Source organism: Sorex fumeus, unplaced genomic scaffold, assembly GCF_029834395.1.
Source record: "Sorex fumeus unplaced genomic scaffold, SorFum_2.1 ptg000039l, whole genome shotgun sequence".
In the NCBI taxonomy this organism is placed as follows: domain Eukaryota; kingdom Metazoa; phylum Chordata; class Mammalia; order Eulipotyphla; family Soricidae; genus Sorex; species Sorex fumeus.
The window spans coordinates 18,718,853-18,734,509 of NW_026606096.1; the positions used below are offsets into that span (position 1 = coordinate 18,718,853).

General features: G+C 34.8%; 1 protein-coding gene across 4 annotated transcripts in view; it reads left to right on the plus strand.

Moving 5' to 3' along the window:
- The window catches only part of FSTL5 (follistatin like 5), a 755,502-nt gene that overhangs the window by 125,072 nt on the left and 614,773 nt on the right, over positions 1 to 15,657 (plus strand). For 2 of the 4 annotated variants that reach the window (XM_056119058.1, XM_056119060.1), the window contains exon 3: positions 12,398 to 12,431. In XM_056119058.1, the coding sequence (XP_055975033.1) occupies positions 12,398 to 12,431 (34 nt within the window). The remainder of the gene's footprint in view (positions 1 to 12,397; positions 12,432 to 15,657) is intronic. The other 2 variants (XM_056119059.1, XM_056119061.1) reach the window with 1 other exon arrangement.

Consider the following 15,657-nt stretch of genomic DNA (forward strand, 5'->3'; position numbering starts at 1 on the left):
CTGCTTGTCAGCTCCTTTTAGCCATGGTGCTAATCAGGCAGGTGGGCCACACACTCCAGCTGGATCGCCCCGGCCCCTCAGGACCTATTTGCAACCTGCTCAACTCAAGTCTTTTTCTGTTGAGCAGCCATATAAATCACATGCCCATGCAGACGAACGATATCAACTGTCTCCATGTATCAACATATTTTTCTCTATGATAGTGAAATTAACAGCAGATGTTTTATGTCTTTCGATTAGTTTAAGATTAGCAGTTTTGCCGTGAGATAAGTATTCTCTTCCATTTCTTCATTATAAAGTATTTCTGATTCGTAACAGAGTATCAAGGGAATTTAAGAAGTTCCTAAAATAATACAACACTAAGGAATAAAATATTCCCAATGTTATTTAAACTCCTCTGGACTGCTCCTCAATCCAGTTCTTTAAATCACTCTCTTGTAAAAAGAAAATGTTTACCAAAATTTTGTGTGATGCATTAACATTATGGTTTTTACAAGTCTAATATTCACATATATTGATAGACATTAAGTTATCTGCATGCTATATTATATTATATAATTGTAAAATGTGTTATATATTAATTGTGACTTCAATAACTTCCATGCATTCATCTTAGGTGCCCTCAAAATTGTATGCCACATTCACCAGTAAGGTAGTTTATTTCAAATGTTTTTTAACAGATAGTGCATCTTGCCACAAAATAATATATTTTATGATCCTGGCGAGCTACCGAGAGCATATTGCCCACATGGCAAAGCCTGGAAAGCTACCCATGACATATTCTATATGTCAAAACCAGTAACAACAAGTCTTACAATTTGTTGTGAGATGTTACTGGTGCTCGTTTGAGCAAATCTATGAACAACGGGAAGACACTGCTACAGTGCTACTGATCTACATTTATATGTCTTTTTTTAAAAATTTTATTAGTGAAACACTGTGAGGTACAGTTGTAGACTTACAAATTTTTGTGCTTGGGTTTCAGTTATGTTTGGTTCATATATATTCCTATTTTGTATAGTTATAATAATTATATGAGCTGGAGTGATAGCATAGTGGTAGGGCGTTTGCTTGCAAGCCGCCAGCCCGGTTGAGCCGGGTTTGATTCCTCCGCCCCTCTCGGAGAGCCCGGCAAGCTACCGATAGTATTTTGCCCTCATGGCAAAGCCTGGCAAGCTATCCGTGATGTATTCGATGTCAAACTCAGTAACAACGTGTCTCACAATGGAGGCGTTACTGGGCCTGCTCAAACAAACTGATGAACAATGGGAGAACAGTGCTACAGTGCTAATAATTACATATTTTTAATTTTAATAGCACTGTCCTCCCACTGTTCATCGATTTGCTCGAGGGGGCACCAGTAACGTCTTCATTGTGAGACTTGTTACTGTATTTGGCATATTGAATACGTCACGGGTAGCTTGCCAAGCTTTGCCGTGCAGGTGGGATACTCTCAGTAGCTTGCTGGGGTCTCCGAGAGGGACGGAGGAATCAAACCCGGCTCGGCCACATGAAAGGCAAACACCTTACCCGCTGTGCTTTCGCTCCAGCCCTTAGTTTTAATAAACATAGGAATTGTTGGTATATAGCAAGTTAAATCTTTCCATCTTTTGTTATTTTAAACATTTTATTTTCCTTCTTTTTTTTTCTTCAAGCATTATTACTACCTTTTGCTGTCACTAAATATTTCAATCTAGAAAGGAAACCATTTGATTGGAATGAAATTGGATTTAGATATTTCTCTATTCAATATATTAATTTTCCATAGCTTGTTTATGCACACACTACATATATGTATAGCAGTTTCATTTCCGTAATTACAGATAATTGGTAAAATTAATTTTTGTATGTAATAATACTCAAGTGCTATGTGCTTATAGGTGTATGTTTATTGTATTTGACTATCAATTTTTAAATATTGATTTAATTTTACTTTTAATTATCTTAATGATGGAATTCTTGAGAGCATTTTTTTTTAAATATCACAACCCAGAGAGACTCTTTACGGAGTAGAGGAAACAAAAGGAGATATATATATATATATATATTTTTTTTTTTTGATTTTTGGGTCATATCTGGAGATACACAGGGGTTACTACTGGCTCATGCACTTTGAAATTAATCCTGCAGTGCTCAGGGGACCATAGGGGATGCTGGGAATCAAACCCGGTCGACCACGTGCAAGGCAAATAATGCCCTACCCACTGTGCTATCACTCCAGCCCCACAAAAGGATATTTCTTGCTGAATTATATATTAAAAAACTACTTGTTACATATCACACAAACTTCACTAAGAATTTTAAAAGAAAAAATTCTTGCCTTTTCATATATTCAAGCAGATATGGTTCGTTTATGTGCATTTCTCAAAATAATAGCTGGTTTTCAATAAAGAGAACTTGACAGCACCATTTTTCATACAGGTCATCCATAATTTACTTGGTAATTGGAGAGAATGTGCTAGTTAATTGCTCTTATTAAAAATTTCTTAGCTTATTTTTAATATAAGAAGTAGTTTTGTAAGTTGTAGCTGAAGTTATATTTCCTAGAGTTATATTTCCTGGAGTTATATTTCCTAGTTCTATTTCCTTTCCTAGAGACACTAGAAAAATAAGTATTCTTTCTTTCTTAATGATTATAATTCCAAGAAATGGTTTCTAGTAGCTGCAGAAGGACATTTCTGAGTTTTAAGTTAGAAAAAATCTTATTTGCGTTTTTTTCTTTTTTTTTTTTTTTTGGTTATACCCAGCGATGTTCAGGGGTTATTTCTGGCTCTGCACTCAGGAATTACTCCTGGTGGTGCTTGGTGGGACCATATGGGATGCTGGGGATTGACCTCAGGTAAGCTGCGTGCAAGGCAAACGTCCTCCCTGCTGTACTATGGCTTTGGCCCTCTTTATATTTTTAAAATACTTACAAAGAGAAAGAGGATAAAACTAGCATTTAGAAATTTCTCAGACTGAAGGTTTTAAAAAGGGCAGTGGAGGGTTGGAATGATAGAACATCAGATAGGATGCTTGGTAGTGTGTGTTTGCCAACCTGAGTTCCATCCTGGCAACACACATATGGTCCCTCCCCCCCGACCCAGGCCATCAGGAGTTATCCCTGAGCACAAATCCAGGAGTAATCCCTGAGCACAGTCAGGTGTGCCTCCCTCCCCCACCAAAAAATTAAAAAGAAAAAAAATAGGGGGAGGAGATCTCCCTTTCTGAATTAAATCTCTTATTTAAAATATTTATATGATTTTGACATTTCCAGTTTAAACACATCCTGCAACTCTTACAAGCATGTATTTTGTTTAGTGATTAAAAATATAAGATATATATTAAATGTATATATATACATATGTGTGTGTGTGTGTTGGGGCATGGCAGTGCTCAGGAGCTATTCCTGTCTTAGAATTAACTCTTATCAGTGGTCAGTGGACCAAACATTGTGCTAGGTTCAAATTCTGTCAGCTTTTTACAAGGCAAATACCATACTTCCTGTGCTATCTCTAGTCCTGTAATTTAATTTTATGATCGTTTATGCAACATATTTACTATAGTGTTAACTTTTAGGTTTTGTTGTACAAATTCACTGCACCCATCTAACTCCCATGTGCCCGAGTCCCTCCACCACAATCTCTATGATACTTCTTACTTAGCTCTTGATTCCTCCTCATCCTACCCCCTAAAAATTTTCTCTCTTTCTCTGTCTCTCTCTGTCTCTCTTTGGGAATCTGAGTTTTCCAATCCAAGACCAAGTGTTTGTCATAATTTGATTCTTTCTGTTCATTTATAATTTGTCTTTATAGATATCAATGGGCTGGAGCAATAGCACAGCGGGTAGGGAGTTTGCCTTGTACATGGCCACCCCTGGTTTAATTCCTCCGTCCCTCTTGGAGAGCCCCACAAGCTACCGAGAGTATCCCGCCCACAAGGTAGAGCCTGGAAAGTTCCCCGTGGTGTATTTGATATGCCAAACACACTAACAGCAAGTCTCACAATGGAGAAGTTACTGGTGCCTGCTCAAACAAATTGATGAACAACGGGAGGACAGTGCTACAGTGCTATAGATATCAATAAGATTCTGTGTTATTTAAATTCTTATTCTGATGAACTTTATTTAAACATGACATCCTTCATTTCTTTCCCCTTAACTTACACTCTAATAAACATAAATAGACTGATTCAATTTTTGTTGTTGCCACATAATTAATTATTTTCTTTGTTTGAGGTTTGGAATTGTCAGTAAATTGCTCACTAGAAATAGTAATTCTGAATGTTATTGACAGATACATTATTTCAAGTGGAATGGGATAAAAGAGATATTTCACATATGAAATAAACTTGCCAGATAAATCTATTCATTGGATAATGTTCTCTACAAACTTAATAAAATAAAGGTTCTTAATAGTTCTTCTACATTGCTAATTTTAGGTCAATCTCTCAAATTCTGATAACATTATAACTAAGAATTATTGTTATGCATTTAAAATATTTTTATCAAAATAAGTAATTCATTGATTTCTCACAATTTAGTTGGCTTAAATTTTTAGGTAAATGTTGACAATAAGGGGCCTCTGCTTCATTTAAATAAGAGTGCCTTTGTTTACAAAGCTTTTCCATTGTGTTCCCTTTTTCTCTCTTTTTTAAAGTTTTATGTTTGGTATACTCTTTCTTGTCTTTGTTGAAATTGGATTTCTGAAGATAGTCAAATGCCCAGCTGACAGTGGGGATAGCTATTTAGTTGTGGTGCTGCCACAAGTCACTCCATTAGATGTAGTGTGGACATTCTGCTTGCCATGTTTGCCTGCTGTCACTAGAGGCTCCATCATGAGTTCTCCACAAAACTATCCTGAAATGTTCCTGTGTTTTTATTGTTGTTGCATTGATGTTGCTGAGGTGATCCCCATGACCCACCTTTTACTTGTATTGCTTGAACCCTCCTGGCTGTGATGTGGCCAGACCTTGCTCTTGGCCTCAGGGGTCAGGGACAAAGAGCTGAGCTGCCAGGATTGCACTTTGCTAGTGGCACTTCCCTGGGAATTGATTTAGTGTCTTATGCTTGCAGCAGTGGCTGTAGCCCCAGAGAAGACATCTACTTATTTTCTTCAGCTTGGCTTGCTTTCTGGGATTAATTTTCCTTAGATTATTCTTGAAGTTTTTTGGTCCCTCTTTCAATTCTGTAGGGTGAACATTGTTTTCTTTTACTAAGAAAGCCTTCATTTTCTTTCATTCTATCTTTTAAAAAATAATACTTAAATTGTTAATGATTTTGAGTGTCTAGTTCTCAGTCAATGTTGAAAATATTTCTGCTAAGAAGCCTAGTAGAAAAAAATATATATATACATTTATGTATATAGTACATATTTATATTTACTCTGCATCTTGTACAGTGTTTAACTTTTTATTTGGAAGTTTGATTTAAGTTTATTGGAAGTTATAAATTTAGTTGCAGTTACATTTTTAGACTGATTAGTCTACCTTCATGAGTAAATTTTATTCTTTTGTCTCACAGGAAAATTCTGTGCTATAACTATAAATGTTTCATTAAATATTTCTCTATTTTCTCCATTTCTGTATCTATCAAGTGCAAATAATTGATCACATGATATATTTTATAACACTAAATTATATTATACTACGACATTTTATAGCATTGTAACACTTTCCTTCCGTTGTTCATCGATTTTCTTGAGAGCAGGCACCAGTAACATCTCCATTGTGAGACTTGTTATTACTGTTTTTGGCATATAGAATACTCTACGGGGAGCTTGCCAGGCTTTGCTGTGTGGGTGGGATACTCTCAGTAGCTTGCTGAGCTCTCTGAGAGGGGCAGAGGAATCCAACCCAGGTTAGCCGCATACAAGGCAAACGTCCTACCCGTTATGCTATTGCTCTGGCCAATGCCACTTTATATCATATTATATTTTACTCTCACTTATTCCTTATTTGTGCTTATTAAAATAAATAATGATTCATGTTTATCCTTTATTTTTTATGTACTTTATTTTTATTTGTTTTCTAGAACTATAATTAATGTCCTGTGTATCTCATTAAATAGCTAGGTTGTTAAAAGTATTTGTTATCATAATTATGTAAAATCAAATCTTCATTTTATTTTATCTAGATATTTATCTGTCAACTATTATGTAGCCCCACTCATTATCTATATGTCTACCATTCCATCTAAATTTCTATTCTTATTTATATTCTTTCTCTACTTAAATATATATTTCTTCCTTCATAATCAAGCAGTTTTGTCTGATAACATTATTATATATATTCTTATAAAGAGACACTTTTCCTTATTAATTGTTAAACGGGGAGGGCCTCTCAAGTGCTACTGCAGAGATCTTAGAATTCTTCATAATTGCAAACAACCCAAGTGCTCTAGAACAGATGACTGGTTAAAGAAACTTTTCTACATCTACACAATGGAATACTATGCAACTGTTAGGAGAGATGAAGTCATAGAATTTGATTTTAAATAGATAGAAATGGAGAGTATCATGCTCAGTGAAATGGGTCAGAAAGAGGGGGACAGATATAGAAGGACTGCACTCATTTGTGGAGTATAAACCACATTACATGAGGCTGATACCTAAGGATAGTAAATACATGGAACAGAAATATTGCTCCATAGCTGGAAGCCTGCCTCATGAGTGAAGGGGAGAAGGCAGCTGGAATAGAGAAGGAATCACTAAGAAAATGATGGTTGGAGGAACTGGTCAGGATGGGAGATGTGTGCTGAAAGTAGATAATGGACCAAACATGATAACCTCTCAGTATCTGCATTGCAAACCATAATGCCCAAAAGTAGAGAAAGAGTATGCGTGCGATGGATGTTGCGTGCGATGGATGCAGGGGGAGGGTGGGAAAGAGGGGGTATACCAGGGATATTGGTGGTGCGGACTGTGCACTGGTTGAGGGATGTGTATTTGATAATTGTGTGATTGTAACCCAAACATGAAACCTTGTGACTATCTCAGGTGATTCAATAAAATTAAAACAAAACAAACAAACAAACAAACAAAAACCTCTTCATAATTGTTCTCAGAAACTCTGGTCAGTGGTTTGCTACAATGATAGCTCATTACCTGAGGATTCCGTGTTGCTTGGTCCCTGCATAGCCCATGGTTACTGCAGAAACTATGATGATGCTCAGGGGAGGGAAATCTCCAAAGCCAGACCGAGGGATGCTCAGAGCACCCTGTGGTGCTGTGGGTAGAAGGTGGCCAGCTCCAAGTTATACCTATGCCTAGCTCCCAGGCTATCTCTCTGGTCCCTGTGCTTTGTATTTTTAATTTATATGAGTATCATTGTTTTTTATTTATTGATTAATTTTCCTTCAATGCTTTCTTTTCAACGTCTTTCAATGTCTCTTAATTATTGCTCCTTGTTGTTGAATCCTTCAATATCCCATGTCAGTTCTTGCAATGAGTTCATGAATTGCTATCAGTGCGTGTTACCATGAGTGTTACTGTGATCGATATCTTTCTATCTGACTCTATTTGGAACTTAGGAGCATCTCTAACTTTTTCCATACTTGATATAATAATTATTATTCTTATTTACTTATTTCAAACTAATACCAGCAATAATAAATCTTTCACTATTATAGATTTTTTAAAAGTTTTTTTGTATCTCTCAAAATTTCTTTTGAGGACTAGTAAGGCTAACCTGAAAAATTGTTTGGATGCGCATAATATAAAAAGTGATTTATAATGATCATTTTACGCACCTATCATTACTCTTGTTTATTTTGTTACTCTTGTTGCTTTAATTTGGTTCAGTATTTCCAGTTCATGTGCTTTTTTGTATCATAAGGTTTTAGCTAAAACAGTAGAATATACATTTAATTACCCTTTAATTAAAAATGTTTTCTAGGGGTGGGAGCGACAGTACAGCAAGTAGGGTGGTTATCTCTGCACACAGTCAACTCAGTCTGTATGTCTGGCGCTTTATATAAAATATCAAGTATCTCCATGAGGAATTCCTGAACACAGAGCCAGGAAAAAGCCCTAAGAACAGCTGGATGTGGCAAAAACAAAAAGTCTATATTTTAACTTTGCTCCACACATTTTATTTTCTTTCTATAAAATTGAGTTTGTTACTTTATAGGTTTTTGGACCAAACCTAGAGATTCCCAGGGGTTATGCTTGGCTCTGCACTCAGGAATTACCCCTGACAGTGCTTGAGGGACCATATGGAACGCTGGGAATTGAACCTTGTTTGGCCACATGCACGGCAGTACACTTGCTCTGATCCCCACACTTTTCCTTGAGTACTGTACCTTTTATATTTTAGCTTTTCTAGGAAAAACTTATCACTCAATAGAAATAAATTTCTATATATATGTATTTTTTTATATTTTGGGTCAGAGAGATAGTACAGCTAACCTGTGTTTAATCCTTAAGACCATATATGGTCTTTGAAGGCTTGTCAGGTCACGAGCACTGCCAGATATGGCTCAAAAAACAAGCAAACAGAAAATCACATTTACTCATACACTTCATTCATTTTAGTTTTCTTTTTCCTTTTTTTTCCTCCTTTACTTTTTGGGTCACACCTAGTTATGCTCAGTGTTTACTCCTGGCTCTGCACTAAGGAAACACTCCTGGTGGGGTTAAGGAGACCATTTGGGATTCCAGGGATTGAACCTGGGTTGGTCTTGTGCAGAGCAAACACCCTCTACACTGTACTATCACTCTAACCCTCCAAACTATGCGTATTCTTTTTCCTTGATGTCTACTTTATTTGGCTTCTTTCCGTTTAAGATTTGCTCGAGCGGGCCCAGTAACGTCTCCATTAGAGACTTTTGTTGTTACTGTGTCTGGCATATCGAATACTCTCGGTAGCTTGCCAGGCTCTCCGAGAGGGGCGGAGGAATCGAACTCGGGTCGGCCATGTTGGCCGCTTGTAAGGCGAACTCCCTACCCGCTGTCCGTTTAAGATGTTACCATATTTTGCCCTTTTAATTTGAATCTGTTATACCTGTTATGGACTGGAGCAATAGCACAGCAGGTAGGACATTTGCCTTGTGAGAAGCCAGCCTAGCAGAGTCGAGTTCGATTCTTCAGCCCCTCTTGGAGAGCCCAGCAAGCTACCGAGATTATCTCACCTGCACGGCAATGCCTGGCAAGCTCCCTGTGACGTATTCGATATGCCAAACACAGTAACAAGTCCCACAAAGGAGATGTTACTGGGCAGCGTGCGAGCAAATTGATGAACAATGGGAGGACAGCGACAGTGATACCTTTTATAATCTTTTTCATTTCTGATAAATAGCTATGTTTCCCACAGACATAGTTTTTTCAGGGTTCTGTGAATTTTGTTATGCAAAGTAAAAAAGTACATGACAAAATTCTTATACCTGCAAATGTCACTGTATGACTTCATATGTAAATGCTAAAATACATTTATTTTGAAAATTAAGTTGTGCCATTCTCTTATTAAAATCAATTCATTGTTATCAATATAGTTCTACTTTCATGAGAATTATTTTTTTAAATATATGCATATGTGATTTATTTCTTTTTGATTTTGTTCGTTGTTGCTATATTGTGGGGTGCACGCTTGATGGTAATGGGGCATGTAGTACCAGGGCCACCCTCAGTGGCTTTAGGGGTCAGACAGTGACAAGGATCAAACACAGGAATTTGCACATGCAAAACACATGCAGATTCTATATATACCAAGCCATATCCCAAGCCCAAATCATTGTGGTATTTTTTTGTGTGTGTGTTATTTTCTTTTTGGGTCATACCTGGCGATGCACAGGGGTTACTCCTGGCTCTGCACTCAGGAATTACTCCTGGTGGTTCTCAGGGGACCATATGGGATGCTGGGAATTGAACCCAGGTCGGCCATGTGCAAGTCAAACTGCTCAGTGCGTACTCCGTTGTGCTATCATTTCAGCCCAGCCCATATCAATAACATACAAATAGTTGTAATTATGTTTACATCCTAAAATTAACATATTTTTGAAGTTCTGTATTATGCAATGATTGTGGAAAATATATCTTCACTAGTCCCTCTGTTCTACTTTCTCTATTAGTTTTCTGTTTCTCTGATATTCCTGAAAAGAGAAGATTTCACTACCACCCACGAGACCACTTACTTAAGTGCTTGCTGTATAAACAGGAGTTGGAACTCCTGTTTCTGGGATTATTTGCTTTAGTTCAGTTTTTTAAAAAATTTATTGATCATTTTATTTCTTTCACCCTGCTATATTACTCATTTTTCATATTCATCATTTTAACTAGTTTATTTTACATGCAACTCACTTCTCATATTCATCATTTCTACCAGTTTTTCAAGCTCGGAATTTCTACTTTTTTAAATGTTTTTGTGCACATTCTACTTGCTAAACTCGTTCTTTTGTATACCCATCAATCTTGTTTGAAAATTATACTTATCTCAAGTAGTTTATGTGTTCAATTTTCCTTTGCTCTCTATAGTAATTGTAATCTTGGGATGCCTTTTGGTTTCAATGCGAAATACCATATTTTATTAGGAAGATCAACTGTTTAACTTGAAAAAATCAGATATTTAGGCACTCAGACGATAGGTGTAAAGCCCTCTGCATTAATATCCTTTGGTGCCAAAGATTCATCTTTGGTTATTTTCTTCTTGTTACACAACTGTTCCAAAAGCTCCTATTCTGAGAAATTTATCTTCTAACTTTGAGAGAAAACACTGTTAAGATATAGTGCTCATAGGTTTGAATCTATGAGTCCTCCCTGTTATGAGAAAAAAAAAACACCTCTTACTAGTTTGAAATGGAAAACTGAAGGAATAACAATAAAATGAGTGTGAATATGTAAGTCATTTCACTCCAACTGGGTGTTTGCGCTATACTGAAATATTCCCACTGACAAAATCTTTTGAAAATAATTATTTTGACAGGGAAAGGCATTTGTTAGTCACTTGGAGCGGGTAGTCATAAAATGAAGAACAAATCTGCAAATTTGGAACTTGCTTTCAATGGCGTCTAGTTCATTTTAATAGCCACCTAAAGCCAGTATGAGAATCTATGGCCTTCCCAGTAATTTATCACATTATTTTTTGTTTAGTTTCTCTTTTCTAAATAGAACTCACTACCATTACACACTGAAGGATGCAACTTTTTGTTAACACTATTCACTACTTTATTCACATCACTGGAACAATGTCCACCACATCATAATACCAGGGAGAGAAATATAGCAATAAAATTATCTCTATAAATTTGTCAGAAGAATAAGTGGATAAATTAAAGATTGAATCATAAAAGAAAAGATAAAAAAAGTTTTTGACTATTATGAATATATTCCTTTTCAGGAAATGTAAGCTTCTGTGATAATAAAAAAATAATGTATTTTAAGAGGAAAAATAGGTTTGACTGTGAGCTTAAAATGACAACATATATTCTAGATTAATAATAATCAGGCTAAGTATTTAATAAAATTTAAACTTGGAGACTTCGTGAGTTAGAATAAGAAAATTGGAATGCAATCACATAAAGTCTAGTAGAATGAAATTATTAGGTCAGCTATTTTAATTAAAATATAATTTGAAACCATCCTTATTTTCAAAATCCAATTCTGGGATTACATTTTAAAGCAAAATATGTTCTTCATAATTTTACTCTATCACAAAACATATTGATATTTATGAAATTCAGTATATATATAAATAAAATAGATACACCTTTATGTGTGTTTATCACCCTATCACAAGCATCTTTTGAAATGGATTTTAATTGAGAATCTGAAACAGGAATAGAATATTTGTATATATTAATTTAAAAGTTATAGTGTATCCAATCTTTATAATTTGAAAGCAAACTAATTCTTTTGGAGTTTCCTGGTAACTAATAAATATTTTCTCAAATTAAATGATAGTCTTGACTAAAAGGTCTGAGTAAATAATAGAATTATTGTCAACTTTACCTTTACAGATGAAGGATAAGACAATTTTAAGTAAAACTTGAGGGAAAGACAGTCGGAATATGTTTTGTGTGTTTTCAGTGAATTCTCCACTGAAGTCCTTAAACATTTCTCTCACCAACAATTTCTGATTAATATAGAAACATTGAAAAGAGATTCTGAGGATATCATTCAATGTCAGTTGGAATGAAATGAAATGGCCTAAGGCATTTGAAGGGAATGATGACTTATGTATGATGCATTATTTGATACTCTATACATCCATACATGTGTAATATGCTGGTTTCTTAGAAAAAATTTATCCCACTGACAATCCTGATAAAATATTTGACATTAGCATTTTTATGGTGATTGTGTGTGACAATGTCTCTTGGATATATGTACTGAAACATAACTTGACATATACTTAGCTATAGTGATATTTTAGAGAAGGCTGTTGATGAGTACTTACATATTTTGACCAATTTTTGTTTTAATTCCAGCAGGAAAAGACTCAAGAGAGCTCAAGAATCAAAGGTAAGAAATGGCTGTTTTAAGATCATAGCTTCTTAAGTTCATGTAAGTGTAGAACAGAACAAAAGACATGATGACACTTTGAAAATCCTTTTAGAAACAGGAAGGTATTGTATTCAAAATCTCCAGTGTCCTTTTTTCTCTACTTCCCATTGCTTTGGCTATGCAGTGATGACCAACGGTGAACACTCTTGGCTGTGGTGGTTACTAGAGGGTGCACAGTTTAAGGGACATTCCCACAGATAAGTGTTGGGCATCAAACTTGTCTTATGGTTGCAAGGCAATTGCTCTGCCATTGAGCTACATCCCTAGCCACACTAAACTTGATTTGCATGCAACACTGAGCCTTTGGAGAATTTCCAAAGCCTATGGAAACTTATTATTGTGATTTCCTTTCTTCATTTGGTGTTGCTGTATATTATTATTCTTTTAAAAATTGAATTTACTAGATCATTCTTGTGAAATTCCTTCCTAAGTATTGAGCCTAAGAGTTGTTATTCAGAGGTTCCAGAGTTAGTACTATGTGGAATGCTTCTGTTGCACATAGCCAACCCAGATTCAATTCCTATCTGGTCCCCTGAGTCCCATCAGGAGTGATAGCCCTGAGCACAGAGCCAGGATTAAGCCTTGGCAGTGGTAGGGGTGTACCTCCTTCCCCCAAACAAACAATTAAAAAAAAGAGAGTTGTACCATAAGTTAGCATACTAACGTTTCCAAAATATATCTCATGGTTAATTATTTGCTCATTAATGTCTCTTTCTCTTCGCTACACAAAAGCAAGAGAATTTTATTTACATATTAATAATGGTTTATTTTCAGTCAATACTTTTATTATCATATTATTAATAATAATAAAACAGAAATTGTCATAGTACAGTGATAAGGAACCTGCCTTTTCCCTGAAAGCTTGTTCCATCCCTGTGCTCAGGCATATTCCTGGCACCACGCTCAGAGATAAGTCCTAGTGATACTCAAGGCACCATATTATTAAAGGGATTGAACTGGGTCAGCTAGATGCATCAGGAAGGCCTTATCCACTATATTATCTCTTGTCACTTCAAAGAATTATGTATGAAAAAAAATTCTGGAAATTTCAAAATTATGTTTTTAACTTGGCAAATTAAAGTATGTCTTGCAGTACTATACTAACTTATCCTCCAACCACTCTAATCAGTTCAATTATATAACATAACGGGTAGGGCATTTTCCTTGCACACAGCCAATACGTGTTGAATTCCTCCACCCCTCTCGGAGAGCCCGGCAAGCTACCAAGAGTATTCTGTGCCCACATCAAAGTCTGGCAGACTATCCGTGGCATATTTAATATGCCAAAATCAGTAACAACAATTCTCACAATGGAGACGCTACTGATGCCCCCTCGAGCAAATTGATGAACAATGGGAGGACAGTGACAGTGACAGTCATAAAGGGATTCCATATAATATTTTTATTTACATAATATTCACAATGCTTTATAGTAAAAATGAGTTTACTATTTATTTGTGCTCCATTCTGTTGTATACTACTAACTCATGTTTTAGAAGAAATTCTATTTTTCCAAATACTGCCTGAAAATATGCTTTCCTTATGATGTAAAATATTTCAAGATGATGTTTGTCATCTTTTTAAGTTGAAATTTTGTATTATAGCTTTAAGACTAATTATAGGAATTTTTTTATCTGGTTTTATAGTTACTTTGCCTTACTGGAAATTAATTTGATTATGTAAAATGTTTTGAACATCAATATAAAAAGATAAAAAAAGGAAAAAATGAGTGATAAAGGTAATACTTTACCATTTACAAAAAATCCCAAGCTAGCTGTTTTATTTTACTTTATTTATTTACATATTTTGATTTGGGGGCCATACATTAAGGTGCTCAGGGCTCATTACTGGCTCTCCACTAAGGGATCACCTCTGGAAGGGCTCAGGGGACTATATGTGGTGCTTGAATTAAATCTTGGATAGCTGCATACAAGGCAGGAGGTCTACCCACTATACTATCGCCTTGGCACAAAGTCACCTATTTTATATTTCTTGTTGGTTATTGAATATTAACTTTGTTCTCATTTTATCTTAATAATGAATTCTCAACTGTATTTATCTCTGCTCTGAGTTATTGATAATCACATTTACAAAAACACGTTTATTACATTATCATGTTTTTAAAATTACATTATCATGAATAAATCTAGAGGAAGTATTTTATCTAATTTTTTAAATATGTGCCTGTTTCTGCTTATGGCAAAAGTCATTACCTCATAATGCCAGTGATATGAAATTACATTAATGCACACAGCATGCAATCAAATTTTTCTTTCCTTTATGCATAAATATAAATATATATATGTATTGTATGTATATTCACTTTGAAACTTTTTATTCTCTGAGTACTTAAGTGACAGTTGCACATGCTCTTATTTTATTATTTTGAAATGCTATGAAATAAATGTATTTCATATTTTATGTTATAATTTTATTACATTTGATTGTCAACTTAAATTTTGGTTTAATAATTACAGTTATATGATTCTCAACTGATTTTACTGTTGATATTGCCTATTGATAAAATTAGGTAGAAATTAGTATTTTTTAATAATTATAATTGAGGTATATTTTTAATTTATTGTTTTATATATTTAACAAAGATTAACTTAAAATTCTGTTGTTATTTTAAGAACCTGTGACAAACTTAAAAATCAGCTGTAAGTTTTGATGTCTATGCTTTATAAGTTATATATGTGTATATGTGTATATTTTATATAAAATCAGTACACTTCCATGTCATAAATTAGCTGTTTTTCAGTTATAATTACATATATTAAAGACAAAAGAATTGTGTTTAAAATAAATTGATGTTTATAATTATTTTATGAATAATTTTCTTTCAATAATAATCCTATTAAAAGATGCACAATAATGCTATTGCCCCTGCAGAAATTTTTCAAAGTAGACACATCAGTCCATAACTTAAACATATACTATAAAGTGATAAGTAAAATAAAACAGTATAATATTGGATAAAAATTAGTGACAAGGAACAATGGAATACTACTGAAACCTAGAAATAAATATATAGACATGGGCATTTAGTGTGCAACAGTTGAATCAATATCATGCAATGGAGAAGTCAAAATATCTTCAACAAATGATGATATAATAAATAAACTATAAATGGAAAAGAAGAAGAAAGGAGGAAAGAAGAAGGAGGGTGAGGTTGAGGTTTGAG